Source organism: Nymphaea colorata, chromosome 12 (assembly GCF_008831285.2).
Source record: "Nymphaea colorata isolate Beijing-Zhang1983 chromosome 12, ASM883128v2, whole genome shotgun sequence".
In the NCBI taxonomy this organism is placed as follows: domain Eukaryota; kingdom Viridiplantae; phylum Streptophyta; class Magnoliopsida; order Nymphaeales; family Nymphaeaceae; genus Nymphaea; species Nymphaea colorata.
The window spans coordinates 21592726-21608999 of record NC_045149.1 but is presented as its reverse complement, the minus strand read 5'-3'; the positions used below and the strand labels follow the sequence as shown (position 1 = coordinate 21608999).

Here is a 16274-nt window from a genome sequence, read left to right as displayed (position 1 = left end):
AATTTTCTTTAATGAAAGTGGTAGTCCTGATATAGACTTGGTTCAACTCCGTGAATTCCATGGTTGAAATTTTTCCCATTTAATCAATGCTGTCACCGCTTATACAGAGACATGAAAGCAGGGGTGCGCGTTGCAACCCCTATTTACGTATGAATTTAAAAAAAAAATTATGTATCTTATATAAAAATTTTGAAAATGATATTTTAAACTATAATTCAACCCCCCTAAATGAAAGGAAAACCCAGTGCTACCAATACTCAGTCGGGGTTCCCCAGGCTACAAAAAATGTAAAGTTGTATCTTGGTAGTTGTAACTTTTGGCTGATGGAAAACAAAATCGCTGATTTTATAGGAAAATTCTGGAAGTGTTGACAGAAAAAAATTTGAGAAATTAAAGAAAAAAATGATATCCAAAGTTTCGTTAAGTGCTGATAGTTTGTAAATAACTAAAGGGTTCATTTACCAAATTAACGTATGAAGAAGCCGCAACCTTTTCAAAGCACCACTAACTGCACCTTGAGTATTCAAATTCAAAAGGCCCACAATCAACCGACCAACCCCTGATGCAAGCCTGAAGGGTTAGCTTCATCTAGGACGATAAAGCTAGTAAGCTTAATGCTTACAAATTTCACTACTTTTACAAGACAGGATGTTGGATCATTTCACTCAGCAACAACGAACTTCACAGATTGCATGCCAACCTGAACTTTGATCAGCTCTTGGGCCTTGGATTAAGAGATCAGAGCAGGTCTCAACTTAGGCGCCAGAATATTGTTGGCTTGACCAATGTAGAGTCCCGAGCACAGTTGCTTTAGGCTGCTTCTTGGGATACAAACAATTCAAAGCAACTCAATTCTGCTGGCGTTGCTTTTTATCGCTGCCTCCAACCATCCAATGAGTTATTAGCCCATTCTCATCTATCCTCATCTACAGACGGAGTTCAAAGTTCACTCCTCCATTTCAGTATCACCATTTGAATCATCCTCAGAGGGCATGCCGTTCTCCTCACTTTTTTCGAGTAGCTTACCACTATCATTGCCATTTGCAGATGACAAATCCGGACCTGCAAGACCATTGACCTCTGCAGGAGCATTTGTACCATGTTCAGAGTGCATGTAGTATGGATTGGCAGGATGGTTCATCATTTGTGCCTGTCCCAAAAAGAATACATTGTACAACAAAGGTTATACATCCAAATTCTTCAAGCATAACCACAAAAAGCTGTTCGCCATAACATAATAAGCAGTACGTACTACGTACATACCCAGTCCTGTGAATGCAAGACTTATATCAGACAGGTCCAATGTAATTAGTAGGGCTTCAACGATTCAAGTTTGAGACAGATAACAATTAATAAGATCCAGTTACACATTCACGACCCTGTGAGATCATGAAAATGAATTGCAAACTAGACTCTTAAATAAAGGAACATTTACAACAAATATTAAAACTGAAAGATGCAAAATAGAATATAAGCCATCTGCAAGACCAAGAGGGACTTATTTGATTTTCACTATTCTTAATGCAGCAGGAAATACGATAACAGAGTAAAAGACTAAAAGGTCATTGGAAGACAAGTAAAAGGTCAATGGAAGACATGCGTTCGAAAGATCATTTGAGTAAGAAGTAGCTGAACAACTTAAAAGTACCTGGTACAATTGATGCATCCTGAAATTCACTATGCTATCCATCTCCTGAATACCAGAAACCAAGTGCATAGTGCCAGTATCTCCAACATGGCGATCAGTAAAAGTGGTTGGCTCATCCAGGGTAAGACCAAGTTGATCAGGACGCTGGAGTAATAAACGGAAAGTTGGCTGTAGTTCATAGCATTGTTCAAACAAAGACCGTCTACAGAACACATACAGCCCTAGACGTGCTCGAGACATGGCAACAATAAGCCTTCTAACATCCCGAAGATGTCCCACAAATCGAGTCCGTACAAGAGATAGTAAAATGAAGTCATTTTGTTGACCTTGAAATTTATCAACAGTAGCGACCTGCACATGAAAGCCAGTCAAGTTCTCTATAATAGACAAAGTTTCCCTCACAAAATGAATATGGATGAAATTTATGAAGCAATAATCTCAGTACCAATAAAATGAGACAAAAGAAAAAAGCCAGCAGTCTTTCAGCATACCTTGCTTGGTGGACCAATGCCATATTGCATGCACCGCCTGTTGATGACATCTCGTATGAGAAATTTCTGGCCGTTATAAGTAGTTAAAATGGATATCTTGTTGCCAGGGTAACCAAGCAACCGCATGTATATATAAACACTAACAATGTATTCTGCCTCCCCTTCATTTTGGTAAAACCATGGTGATGGTGCAGACTCACCATGGCCATGGTAATCAGGCACATCAATAAGCTGGTACTCATAGGAGAATCCAGAATTAGCATTGTGGAAGATTGGCTCATTCTGAACATATGGAAGATCCCCTAGATCTCGATACCTCCAATTGTAAAGCTTAGCTATACTAGGCCTTGCTCTACCTTGTGCATTGAGCTCAATATATGGGATTCCTAACCGAACAAATCTTGTAAAAAGACTTTGATCCATGTGACTATATTTCTGAAAAGCCATGTTTTTGACAACAGGGGGTAACTGATGATGATCACCAATCAGTATGCAGCGCTTAAGTCGTGCGTACCCATCTTCCTGCCTTTGAAGTAACATTGGTATAAATGTCTCTATCTCCAAAATTTGTGCACTCTCCTCCATAAGTAAATTGTCATATTTAAAGCCTAACTGAAGAAAATCCCTTCTTTTCAATGCAGCATGAGTGCACGTCATAGCCACAATCTTTGCCTGCTTTGTCATTAAATAATTGGCTCGATCAGCTGTTGATTTCAGCAATTCAAATGCTTTACACTCCTCAAGCTCTTGAAACATAGTCTTCAAATGACAAAAACATCCCATAGCAGCATTCATATCTCTTTCAAACGATTCGCCTGTGAATACAGGCTTTGGTGTGTCTGAGAAGAACTCAGTAAATGGAAACCGGTCCTTGACGAATGTTGGATTATTCTTGTTATGCTCACATGCATCAAGAAATTGTTCCCAACGGGAATAAACATGCAGCAGGAAGAAGTAGCCAGCTGTTTCACAAGTGTAGCCAGCATCTTCTGGCAGCTTAAGCGATCTAGCAAGCCTCTCAACTTCTGAAAGCAACTCCAAGCGACGGACAAGCATCGCATTGACACGACCTTGGCGACTAAACTCCAGGTCAGTGTCCAGCTCCTGCTCACCTTGACCTAGACGAAGAAGATAACGAGCAGGGACATCCCTCTGACAGGACACAAGAGCAAAAATAATCAAACTCGCTAGTACTCTGAATTTACCAAGAAAAACAACAAGGCTCTGAAAGGCATGCACTGAAAAAGATACAGCACTAGCCATCCTCAAACCACAAGGAACACTGAAAAGTTTTCTCTTAAAAACATTCATGCATGTGGCACGTAAAAGTTTACACAAATCAAATACTGCATTCATTACAGTTCAAAGCATAAGTGTACCATTTTCTGAAACTAAAAACTGTAAAGCGAGAAACAATTTTTATTTTTTTCCACGCCCAGTTAATCTAGCCACTCAGCATGACACTTAATTCAAATAACACAAATTGCCAACAAGGGCTTAGTATGACAGTGTCTCATCTTAGTGTTCCTCATAGCTAAATTCAGTCACACTTATACACCATGCAAATTATAAAGCATATCCCAGGAGGTTTACCCCAGAAAGGCACATTCTGTCATGTACGTAACAAGGTCCACATTTTTCTCTCCCCTAGCAGCATACCATTGCAGCAGGTAAGAGATGGACAGAAGGCATCTTACTTTTAAAGAGATAAAAACATGTGCTCCAGTTTCAAAAAAAATTCATTTTCACCGTGTATGTTAACCCACAGCACTCAAAAGTATAGCATTCAAACATGAGCTTTTTTTTTTCTTTTTGTTCTCTTCAATGGGTTTGTTATTACTTCAAAAGTTAAGCATGTATTTGTTAGATCTTCTTTGTTAAATCTATCCTTAAACTCCTATATTCCTTATCTTGGAGTAAGGGATATATGCAAGACATCATGCCAAAACTAACATATTTTGTACTTGTTGCGTTTAAAAAAGTACATACAGCCATCGTACTTTACTCCAGGCCTAGCTTTAAAAAAAATGCCATACCAAACCCAACCAAGTAAACATATCCATGTTCATGAACCTAAGTAGTACATTGTTTCTCCCGTTACATCTTTGCAGATGAGAAGCTCAAATAAAGCACACAATAACAATAGACTTTAACCACAGAAAATGTCAGCAGCAACCACGATTTTCCACCAAGTTTTTCTATAACATGTGACCCACAAAAATTCAAATTTGAAAAGACAATATGTGTATCCATGCAGAACCATAATCAGCTTTTACCTGCATTATCTTTTCAAAAAGGTCATTCAGAGCCTGATTTGAGTGAGTAATGATCAATGTTCTTTGAGAAGGACAATTGTGATACAAGACATTTAAGATCTGTACAGCTGTATCCGTTTTTCCAGTACCTGGTGGACCTACGACCATTGACAACCCAGGCTGTATTCCAGAGATAATAGCTTCAACCTGCAAGGCTCGTACGTTATTTCATACAGATGACAACATACTAAAATATTCTCAGACCAGCAAAAAATTACAAAAAATGTCTTCAAAAAAGTGAAATTGTACCAAGAGTAATCATTTTGCTCATTTTCTGAAAACCACATGCCTGATCTGCATTCCTCGTGTGCAGAAATACATGTGAGGTAATACCATAACACTTCTAAGTTTGTCATGATACATGCATATGAATAAAGAAAACACAAATTTATAGATGCACATATTGATGGCTACCAAGGAGATCAGCATACAGTAGCACAACAAACTTATAGGTTATACAAGCTTCCAACTAGATTCAACAGGACAGCAACTTCTAATGTGAATGCAGCAGGAAGGTCGGGAGACAAGGAAGCTACGGGAAAATCAGCTGTTTACAGATGCATAATACAGTGACTCAGTGGCTTCTTCGAGGACTTGGTCAATTCCAAATTCCTAAAAGATGTTAAACATTTCCAACAGACAAAAGAGAAAAACAAAAGGTTTATCATGCACAAATATTGTTTCCAAGATGTAACAATATCATCAAAAAGTGTGAATCCCAGCAGTATTCCTATAATTATACCTGGATAGGAGTAAATCTGACGGTATTTTTCTTTGGTTGGTCTTGGGGATAAGGCCCAGGATCTGGAGGTACATATGCTTCTACAATAATTTTCTCTTTGCTGGCAGCCATGATAGTTGAATTATCAGCATTTGCAGCCTTCACACTGTTGGGCTTGTCAACACCTGAAACTTCCTGACCATGACCTTTTAGTGATTTCGGAAGCCTTATTCGAAAAGGAGGTGCTGGATGCAGGTCCTCTGTTCCATCAGGTCTTACAAAGCAAACCTAGACAAATATCATCAGAACCTCAGAGGGATTTGACTATTTTATTATTTTTTGGAAGGTGATACTTAGTTGCCAGAAAAATCAGAAAAATGTTGGATGAAACATCCTCTTAATGCACTGATGAACAGAATAAGATTTACATGATACAAGAAGTACCTGATACTCTGGAAAGCTCCCCCTTAAATGGTCTGCATCAATAAAAGTGTCCTTGAAGTCCACCACATCCAAAAGGTCTGGCATGTTGTTCCATTGGGCGCTAGAAGGATTTCCATAACCCAAAAATACGTCATGTAACCAATCAGGAACTATACAATATTCATTCATTAAGTCCCGAATTGATTCTAAAATTGCTTTAAAATTATTTTCCTTAGGTTTCCTTCTCATTAAAATGTTGAATGTGCTATAAACATCTTCTGCACCATTATCCGCAATAGCAGTCACATCCATATGATACTGTGCAGCATCCAAAGCAACAGTTACTGTGCGCATTTCACCTTTTGGTGGTTTCCATTCATCTCTTTTTATACGCCCAGTGAAATCATTCATAAGAGTGCCTTCTTCGTCACGGACTTCAACTATTTCACAGCCACGCACATACTGGAGTCCAAGCCTTTCTGGTACAGTTGCCTTTGCAGCCTGCTCTTCACTGAGTGGTTCAAAAGAAGGACGGATTGAAAGTAAAAATAAAACATCATGTTCTTTAAGGGCATCCCATTCAGACCTTATGTGAGCCTTATAACTGGATATGCTAAATGTGATGTCTGCTGTAACTGAAGCTGGTTTCACCTCCCCAATATTAGGCTGTTTTACCTCAGTAATTTTAAAATTCTTAATCGGCAAGGCCATTCTTGACCAGCCACGGAAAGCAGTTTCACCTTCATTATTTATATATGAAAGAAGGTGTGGTACAGCTTCTTGAATATCTTCCCGAATTTCATATGTGGACTCAAGGCGAAAGAGATTGAAATTTCTCAGAAGATAATCATGGAGTGTAAGAAATTGCAAATTCAATTTGGGCAGGGCCAAGCAGCCTTCACCAGAGTAATTGATGCTAGGAACAAGGCTTTCATCCCACATTATCTGCTCGTTTGGATAGAGAGGAAGAGCATTTATTGCTTCCTTTTGAGATTGCCGTTTCTCAAAAAAGGAGACCATGACTTCCATAAGAAAATCAATCCTTTCAACCCATGGATCATCATTGCTTATCAGTTTGAGCTGGAACAAGAATGTGACCAAATTAAAAGTATGAACAGAAGGCACGAGTCAGAACCATAATTGACAAAACTCCACAAAAAAAAAAAAAAAAAAAAAAAACTGGAAGTTGAAAAATTAATGGCTTACACAACAATGCATTGTAAAACTAAAATTCATCATTAACACATATTAATGGAAATTATAATATCACCATTAATTAGCTCCCATACCACGCATTCCAGTTCTATATTGTGTATGGATCACCTTTTACCAATATCAAGGTCAAGTGGCGAACAAAACAAGTTTAGCGTTTGTGCCACAACAAAAGAAGCTTAGTACTCTTGTTGAAATTTGTCATGCCTCTTGCTAACTCAAAATATTTGAGGTTCCATATATAATTGCACCAAAAATAAAAGAAAAAAAAGGCTAAAAAGGAAGACAATACTGTGAAAATATTGACAGAGTCACAGATACCAATCATAAGAGTAAGGCCATATCAGCTCCCATGCCTAGAGAAGATCTGCAGCATAGTACTGGTATCCAGAAGTTTGTATGTTCAAATGGATACAAGTCGTAATCGTTAAAATGCATGTGTTGAGAGGGTATGAGACTGCCATCACAGTAGGAAATAGATATGTTTACGGAAACAAGGACATATCATAGGATCTACGTCAGTGAATGATCAAAACAATTCACCCATATTATAAAGTACCTGCCTTAACACCGGCGAGTTGGAACTTCAGATTTTCATAACTCAGTCTTGCAGTGACTTCTAAAGCTACAGTACACAGTGATCACATCGCACTTCTCCTAATAGCATTTGTTTAACACCCTAACCATATTCATGTATCTTCAAGTTGCATATACCAAGTAATTCTTTCATGTTTTCTTGCTGTAGGATAGTAAAAGTTGTAAAACTAATAATCCCAGGGCATCTCCATCAATCACAAATCAAGACATAAATTTGTTCATCAAATGGAACTCTTCACATTCTTATCACATATAAACTACGTGACTGACCTTATTGCAGATCAGGTCTTTCAGCTCCTCATTTGACAACATAGACAGTTTCTTCAACAAATCAGCACGCTTATGAAGAGAGCCAATATTTGCCAATGCAAGATCCCGCAACTAGAATCGAAGATTAATACATAAGGATTCATATGAAATTAGAAAGAAAAAAAAGAAAAAAAAGGGACATCTGCAACTTAAAGTTTAAACTCAAACTCTGAATTTTCCATCTGGCATAAAGTTAACCAATGACACATCTCACAGAAGCGACATGGCCAAACACTTTGTATACAAACCTTCGGAATTTTCTTAAAAGCTAATAGCTGGAAAGCTTGCCATCGAGAGTAATGAGACAAGAGGACATCATCATCACTTAGCTGAGTGCCATCATGATCGTCAATCTCAAAGCCTTCATAAAACTGGAGCAAGTCCACCAATTGGGAAAACAGTCTTCCTTTCACATGGTTATAAAGAGAACTTAAGTGACATTTGGCAACAACAGCAAGGTCAGACACAACAGGTCTCAGGAATCTGCAAAAATCAAGGAAAATCTCAGAACATTTGCATGTGATACAGCTACTAAGTTCAGGAATGCAGAAATTCTTCCCTCCTTTATTCAACTAGCTAAGCATGACATGGACAAACCAATGTCAAAATATCATTCTCTGGAAAATATCAGCAAGGTTTTTCTCGGGTATTTCTTTGGCAAAGTTATTCTTCACGTGAAAATCTTGGAAAAATCTCAACAATTTTTAAGAAAATCATAAAAACCTAAAAAACCTTTAAAATTTCTCAAAATTAAAAAATTTTAAAATCTTCGGGAAAAATTGCAAAAAGATCACAACAAAATTGTGAGAGTTTTGCTTTGGCGAGATCATCAAATATCGTGAATTTTTCCCGATTTTTTTTGTTTTGTTTCATTTTCTCGTAAAATATTGCGAGATTTCTTTAAATCCTGCGATAGTTGTGACACTGGGACAAACATACATAAATGATAAATGGAAGGCCTAAATCAGTGTGAAAGGCTGAAACCCATGGATGGACTTTTTGAGATGGATTCGGTAGACAATCAGTCAGGATGAATCAATTCAGTGACTCGAACAAATCAAGCTTTCATATTTTAATAGATACAAGTACTAAGCTTCCATGTTAATGCAGATTCTATAGACAAATCTTTCTTGCCTGCCAACAAGCACAATCTAAGCAACTGAACCATTAAGAGAAAGAGAAAAGCACTGTGAAATCTACATTAACCACAAAAAAAGAAATCAAGTACCTTAATTCAATAAGAAAGATCCTATATCCTCCAACAAGAAGCATTTTATATCCTCAAAATAGAAAAAAAAAACACAAACCAAGGATTACAGTTTTTTAATGTGAGAGCACAGGGGGGGGGGAGAGAGAGAGAGAGAGAGAGAGAGAACATGAGGGCAATCCAGAAACAGACAATGAAATATGAATAGAGAACAAAGAGCGAGGGAAAGCCCAGAGGTAATATGGTGAACATGAGGGATGGTCTGAGAGTCCAGCAGTGAAACTGAGGCCATGACTATTGAGGGATGGCAGTTGGAAGTCAGCCAGAGCAGCTGAACCGAAAGGTGCATTGAAGACTCGAGTGGAAGAGGAAGTCGAATAGTAGAACAAAGAGGACACACCACTTTCCTCCCCTGCCTTAAGTCATGCTTAATTTTACATTAAGCACATTTTTTCTGTTGTTTGAGGCCAAGTCAAGACTGTTTGCAATTCTACAAATTCAGCTACCTCACCCCATACTCTAGCTCAGGCAAGTCATCCAAGTTTAATGTTTGACTTGGCTGATTGTTGAAAACCAAGTATTATTATTATTATTATTGTTATTATTATTATTTTGGGCGACTCACATCGCTATGCCAAGTCAATATCTGCCAGGTTGCAAATTAGTTCTGGAAAAAGTTCAACCATGGTCTAATGATAGTTTGACGCCTTGATTATTCAGCGGTGGCAGCTGGAGGTCCGCCAGAGCAGCTGAACTGAAAAGGAAGACTCCAGTGGAGGAGGAAGTCGAATAGGAGAACAAAGGAGACACTTAGTTTTCCACCCATGCCTTAGTTCCTGTTCAATTTTACACTAATTAAGCGCACTTTTTCTGTAGTTTGAGGCCAAGTCAAGACTGTTTTTCATTCTACAAATTCAAATAGCTCACCCTAACTCGAGCTCCGGCAAGTCGTCCAAGTTTAGTGTTAGACTTGGCAGATTGTCTAAAACCAAGTACTTTTTTTTTTACTCAACACATTGCCAAGCCGAGTTGAATCTGCCAGGTTGCAAATTAGTTGCAAAAAGTCAAATCATGGTCAAACCAACCAATATAGTCGTGGTGGGGTTTCGCCAAGTCGAGAAGTTGGTGTATGTTTATTATCATATGCAAATGCAGGACAATGATGCTAAAGTTTGTGTTGCCACAATAAGGAAATTCAAAAGCCTGACATTTTTGAAGTAGATAGAAATAGAATCCCTGTAAAAGAATGCAAACCATGTTATAGTTTCTGGAAGAAATGAAAAAACCAGAATGAATATAAAAAAAAATTAATTTGTACAAAGATGTATGCTCATGAACAATGAGCTTCTTTGCATGCCTACAGCATATAATGCACCAGCGGATAATGGGGAGAGGGAAACACATGTTAAGGAAACCACGTACGTTAAAGAAGTACAAGATTTTCAAGGTACCTTCGTGTAGGTAGCTGGCTAAGCAAATCAATCAGGAACTCCACAAATCTCTCACAGTACAGGACACTAGCATCATCAACTTCATTGGCATCAACTGGCTGCATCACTTCATCATCTGTTTGCTTCTGTGCTAAAACTTCAGCATCTAGTATCTGGAAAATACTCATTTACTATAGTCTATCAGCAACCTTTCATGCACACTACATCAGTTAGGCAGGAGAAATGAATAAGGATGAGAAAATCATAATGGTCTCGAATTGGTTCCTAAAAGGTCTACTATGTGAAAAACAAAGTTGAATCTCAGCAATTTAAGAGTTACCTGATCTGGAGAATCAACAGAAAAGAAAAAAAATAAAAAAACAATTCATCAAGACATGAAGTAACAAAAAAGTATCCAAGTGATCTAACGTAATACCTCCAGAAATTCATCAATCAAGTTCCTCAAGAACCTCACTTCAAGCACTTTTGTTGGATCATAAGTATTCCCTTCTCTCTTTGCTCTTTTGGCTTCTTTTCGAGTCATTTTTTTCCATTTATCAGTTAGATGTGGATGAAGACATAGTTCCATCTGGACCCCAAAAAAAATTAATTCCGCCATTGAATTTGTAAACAATTAAAAGAATTAATGTACAACATGAACCCAACCTTGAACCGACCAACAGAAAGATTGTGCCACAACTGCAGGCTAACCAACTTCAGGACAGTTTCTCTTACCACTTCATCCTCCAAACTCTGAAAAGAACAAGACGTCATCAAATAAAATTTTCAAATCTTAAAAATGAGCTTAGAAAATCAAACATCAATCAATAAATCTTTCAGAATGTAACATGTCATGGCAGGCAAAGAAGAATTGTTTAATTTTTTGGTTAGGACAACACTACCTATTTAATAGCAAGGTCTGCACCAAGTATAGTCTATTGGCACAAGCTAGCAACAAGGACCACCTAGGTACTTGGATGACTAACTTAGTAGAGCACCTGAGTTCATTTTCCTTTCCTTTTAGTCTCTTCAATATTTGAAATAATCAGCATGTATAGATAATTATTTAGTCAATTTATAACCATTTAACTAGCTAACTAATCCCACCTAGGCGTCAAGTAGATCTTTTAGCAACCTGCACTGAGGCCCCTAAAGGCACATTCTAACACCTTTGAGTCTTTGAACACTCAGTGTGCTCCAAACCGTTCCATTGAACGGCACTATGAAACAACCAGCCACTCTTCTTGTTAGCCAGTTATTCCAATGTCAATTAAATTGATTATGTTAAGAAACAATATCTCCACATATAATGGATCAGAGAAAGAAATGAGGTAGAAGGCACTGCAATCTTAATTTCCAGAAAAAGAGTTCTTCTTTAATAAAATGTCCTAAATAATTATTGAAAAAGCAAAGAAAGAAAACATCCACTTTTAATTCTACCTATACTGGCTATAACAAAAGGAAGGAAAAGGATGATTGTTTAACTAATTATCATATATCAATTAATATTTCTAATTGTTGGAATTTCTGAAACTGGTTCATTACTTTACCTAGATTGCATATCATCCATAATTATCTGATGCATTTTGTATTAAGATGGCAATCGTAGTCGTGCACTCAAAGAGGAAGGAAGCCTCCAAAGCTGAAATGATCAAATAGATAAAGTCCACAGTGTCCACAAAGTGATGACACTTGTAACAATAACCATGCACACAAGAGACAACCGGATTTCAAGATTGGCATTTAAAGGAAAGTAAACTGTTTTCATCCGATTCCCTCACTGTAGTATGCAAGAGTTGAGAACTATATTGCATGAAGCATATGCAGCCTACTCCAAAGGTCATGAGAATATGGTACAAGATGGTAAATACCTGAAAAGCATTAATCATGAAAAGCAAGTAATTTGTCTTCTCTGCAATGCTAAAATCTCTTCCCTGCAAGAGCAGTATATCTGGTGAGTATAACAGTCTAATATAGGAGGAGACTTAAGTGGTCGATTGATGAAATTCATAACATTTCTCAGTAATTTTTTTCAAGATTTGGTTTTCACGAGAAAAAGACAGGAAAGGTAAGAAGTTTGACAACGTGAAGAACATAAAGAATGAAGAACAGAGTTATGAGGCAATAGGTATTTTAGCTTGCTTTTTTTTTGGGGGGTAAGAATACAAGCAAGCAAAAAATTTTTTGAAACCATAAAGAAACAGAAAAGAAAGAGAGTACCCTCTATAAGCTTTACAACTCGGAATCAGGATGATATCACCACATTTCAAAGTTTCAACACATTGTCACAAGAACATATTCCAACAACAGTCCCTTTATATATATTTAAATGTACAGTTTCATTTTTTGTTTATTTTATAATATAGAAACTTTTAAGAAATGTTTGTCAACATTTTCATAAATAAAATGGTACAAACTCATTTCGAATACAGGAAGAGACCTTCTCCAAAGAATATTTCTTTCTCAAATGTGTAGGCCTGATAATCACATGTGAAATGATAAAACTTTTCAAGGTAAGAAGTTTGAAAATTAACCCAAAATAGCATGAAATAAAATACAATATTGAATAGCCTCATTTCATGGGGGAGGACTAGTTTACCATAGAAACTTGCAACTAAACAAATTTTTCTATAAGAAATTTCTTCTGCATTCACACAACCCTTAGAGCACTCCATGACTCAAAATATCCTTGAACCTCACTCACCAGCAACTATCTAAACACATATATTAGTTCCACATTTCCACTTGACCACCAAATGTTCCAGCATAATGTTTGCCTGTAAATACTAGCATGAATCTACACCGTATTGCATGGGCATTGGGCACTAAGACAAGTGGCAGTGTCAGACACAAGTTGCCTTGGATGCAACTGCTATTCATGAAAAATTTAGACACTTGAATACGGTTATTTTCACACATTGTCCACACATGGGCTATGAAATTTTAAAAAAAAAAAACAACTGAAAAGAAAATATGATTATGTCACTAAGTTAGCTAGGTAACAAAGGAAATAAAGATGACTTGTGAAATAACATACAAAGGTGGATAGAGAACATCTGTTTTGGTGCTAAAATAACAAAAGAAAAATAATGGAAAATCATTTTCAAGGAAAAAAAAATGCTACTTTATATTGATTAACTATGATCCATATATCGCACAATTAGTGGCACACGTCTATGAGCAGGAACTTGCTTAACTCAAGCAGCTCTTCACAATTATCCAATGGTCAAGTTGGTCCACAATGGTCAAGTGGGTCCACAACACCTGCAGACTACAAATTGATCCTTACCCTAAACACACGGCCACAGTAATCTTTAACTTATTTGTAAAGGTTCTAACAATAAAATCAAACCATAATAAACTTAAGATAGAAGGAAAGAAAGTTATAACTCAAAAAACTTATGTTCACCATTGCCCATGGTTCAAATGAATAAAAAATAAGAGAGAGAGAGAGAGAGAGTCTCTTCCATTTTTGCCTAATCTCAACAAAATCTCATAGTTAGATGACTAGGTTCAACTCTTCGATGTCATCCAAGTGGACACCACTAAGTTTTTTGAGTGTGTCATACATTAAATATCTGATGCAAACGTTTACAAAGTGTGCACACATGGCATCAAAGTTATATCTTTTTGTCACTTCTATGTTCAAAAACTGAAGTGCCCATGAGGTGCTAAGAAGTGTTTGTAAGTGGTCAACGCCCAAACTTTCAGCCATTGACAACCAAGCCCCATAGATGTGCCAGGACAACATAGAATGTAGATATTAGTCAATACCATCTTAGCTGATGGCCTCAAAGAACATTTAATACTCTTAAATTTTACAGTAAGAGTTTCATGTATCCTCCCCTCTGATCTTGGTAAGAATACACTTCAAGTTCTAGTTATTAAATTTTCTTACGTAAACAGGATTAGAGACAGATGCCATAGCAAAGAAAAAGCTAAAACACATTGAGTCGACAGAAAATGAGAAACACCTTGACATTGTCCTATTCAATATGGCACGGAAGGTAGGCTACCAAATTTTAACAGAGAGAATCATCAAGTTACCATCACTTGTCCTTATTTTGTCCATAAATTGCAAATCAGCCAAACAGGCATGTCCAAACAGTTAACCACTGAGTAGAAACAACAAAATTTCACATACTCAGAGTGGAACCTGAATAAATTACAGCTATCTTATTTCTTGATACCACTTAACATCAGTTCATTATAAAAAGACCTGTATACTACAGTATACCATCATCAGGGACATATTCATCCCTGCCACAAAGACAACGAAATTTAAGTGTTTCACTCAATGGAGTTGATAAAGCCACACAAAGAAACACGTTGATCAAAATCCTATAATAACTTTACAACTATCTAATAAGTTTTGATGATCTACCATCAAAATTATTTACTAATCCTTCTACATATCTGTAGATTCTGTACTAACTTCTACCGATTTATTTCAAACATTAGCTGTTTCAAGTATCAATCTTATTACCATGTCTCTTTCTTGTCATCGAGAATAGGACAAACGAAGAACAGCTCCTTGGAGAAAAGTTGACGGTAACAAAGCATAGCCAAACTAGACCAAACCCAAAAAAGAGCGTCACTAAAACATCCAAGCCAAAGTCGGGATTGAAACCTGCTCCTTCAGTAAAAGAACTCTTCGCAAAAATGCCTTGAAGACATCCTTTCTGTCTCTAAAGCAAACCCACGCCGCAACATTCTCCCGGAACTGCATCATAAGCAACTCGACAATCAAATTCCCCTCATCAACGAATAATCATCCGCCATTTTGCCATTTTTTATCATTGACATGGAAAGCAATTAACAGCCAGACGCGCACGAAAACCTAAAAACGGAACCCGGAAGCATCAGTTACCTTCTCGTTGATCATAAGAATCATGGACATAACGTGCTCGAAACTCGCAGTCTCAGGCTCGAAATTTGGCCACAGATAGTTCTCCAGGTACTGGCTCACCTCGAGGATCATGACCCTTTGCAACGGGACGGTCTTCCCGCCATCGGAAACGACGAGCTCCGTTTCGTAAATCTCCTTCACGAGCTCCGGCCGGAAGGGCGGCCTCGCCGCTGAGCTTCCATCACCAGAAACAGACCAGTTGGACAAGGCAATCTTCGTGAGTCGATCCTTCTGGATGTCCACTAGGGTAATGGAGCCGCCACCAGGCCGCCGCTCAGGCAGGGTTTCCGTCGTCACCGGCTGCACGGGATACTCCGCCACCCGGTGGCGCTTGAAATCGTACACTCCCGTGCCATAGACCTTCGTCATCTTCCCGGAGCCCTAGGTTTCTGCAGCTTTCTCCCTCCGCCTCTTGCCGCCTGAATTTGGAAGACGATTGCAGAACGCAGAAACTGCGTCCTTGCGCTCTGCTGCTTTCATTCCGATGTCTCCCGCTTTCAGTAGTGAAAATGGTTTTGGCTTTGGATTTGGATCGGATCTATGGGCCCTTACTTAATCATCGGGTCCGGTACCCGATAGCGGAAAAAGGGTTTGGGCAGCCTTGTATTACCCGACCCGAAAGATGTATTTTAAGTGGGCTCGGGTCCGTTACCAGGTGCACTGATTAAGATCGCATTTTCTGCCCTACCCACATCCGGATCAATGTATTATTGATTGCTTGACCCGGATTAGATCCAGGCTGAGGTTCAATTCTTTGCTTCCTGCCCTGAAGGGCACTCCTGTAAGTTCAACTGCCATGGAACTCGGGTCTGAGCTTAAGGATGAAATGCTAAGGGATCTAGAGCTTTGGGGACAGGGTCTGATCCAAATGGGTTCGAAGTATTCATAACATACTTTATTAATCACTTACAAGGGGTCGTTTCTCAATAGTAACATTCCATGAATATAATTCAAAGATTGTCATATCCATATTGCATAACAATAAGAATATTTTACTATTACCACACTACCC

The 16274-nt window shown here is 38.0% G+C and overlaps 1 protein-coding gene across 1 annotated transcript; it reads right to left on the bottom strand.

Moving 5' to 3' along the window:
* Positions 1 to 390: 390 nt before the first annotated feature.
* Positions 391 to 15741, bottom strand: LOC116265588 (uncharacterized). The gene is made up of 14 exons (XM_031646300.2): positions 15224 to 15741; positions 14984 to 15076; positions 12225 to 12287; positions 11020 to 11106; positions 10790 to 10942; positions 10375 to 10526; positions 7965 to 8199; positions 7678 to 7788; positions 5620 to 6678; positions 5197 to 5463; positions 4416 to 4601; positions 2140 to 3291; positions 1649 to 1999; positions 391 to 1150 (listed from the first exon to the last, which is right to left on the bottom strand). Exons 1-14 carry the CDS (start codon positions 15629 to 15631, stop codon positions 947 to 949), a joined length of 4521 nt encoding a protein of 1506 aa, XP_031502160.1. The 5' UTR covers positions 15632 to 15741; the 3' UTR covers positions 391 to 946.
* Between the last annotated feature and the right edge of the window lie 533 nt (positions 15742 to 16274).

Coding starts and splice junctions, on each gene's coding strand:
- LOC116265588 (XM_031646300.2), bottom strand. CDS start 15,631: ATGACGAAGGTCTATGGCACGGGAGTGTACGATTTCAAGCGCCACCGG. Junction 10,943..11,019: donor TTTCTGTTGGTCGGTTCAAG/GTTGGGTTCATG, acceptor TTTGGGGTCCAG/ATGGAACTATGTCTTCATCC. Junction 10,527..10,789: donor TGATTGATGAATTTCTGGAG/GTATTACGTTAG, acceptor AGTATTTTCCAG/ATACTAGATGCTGAAGTTTT.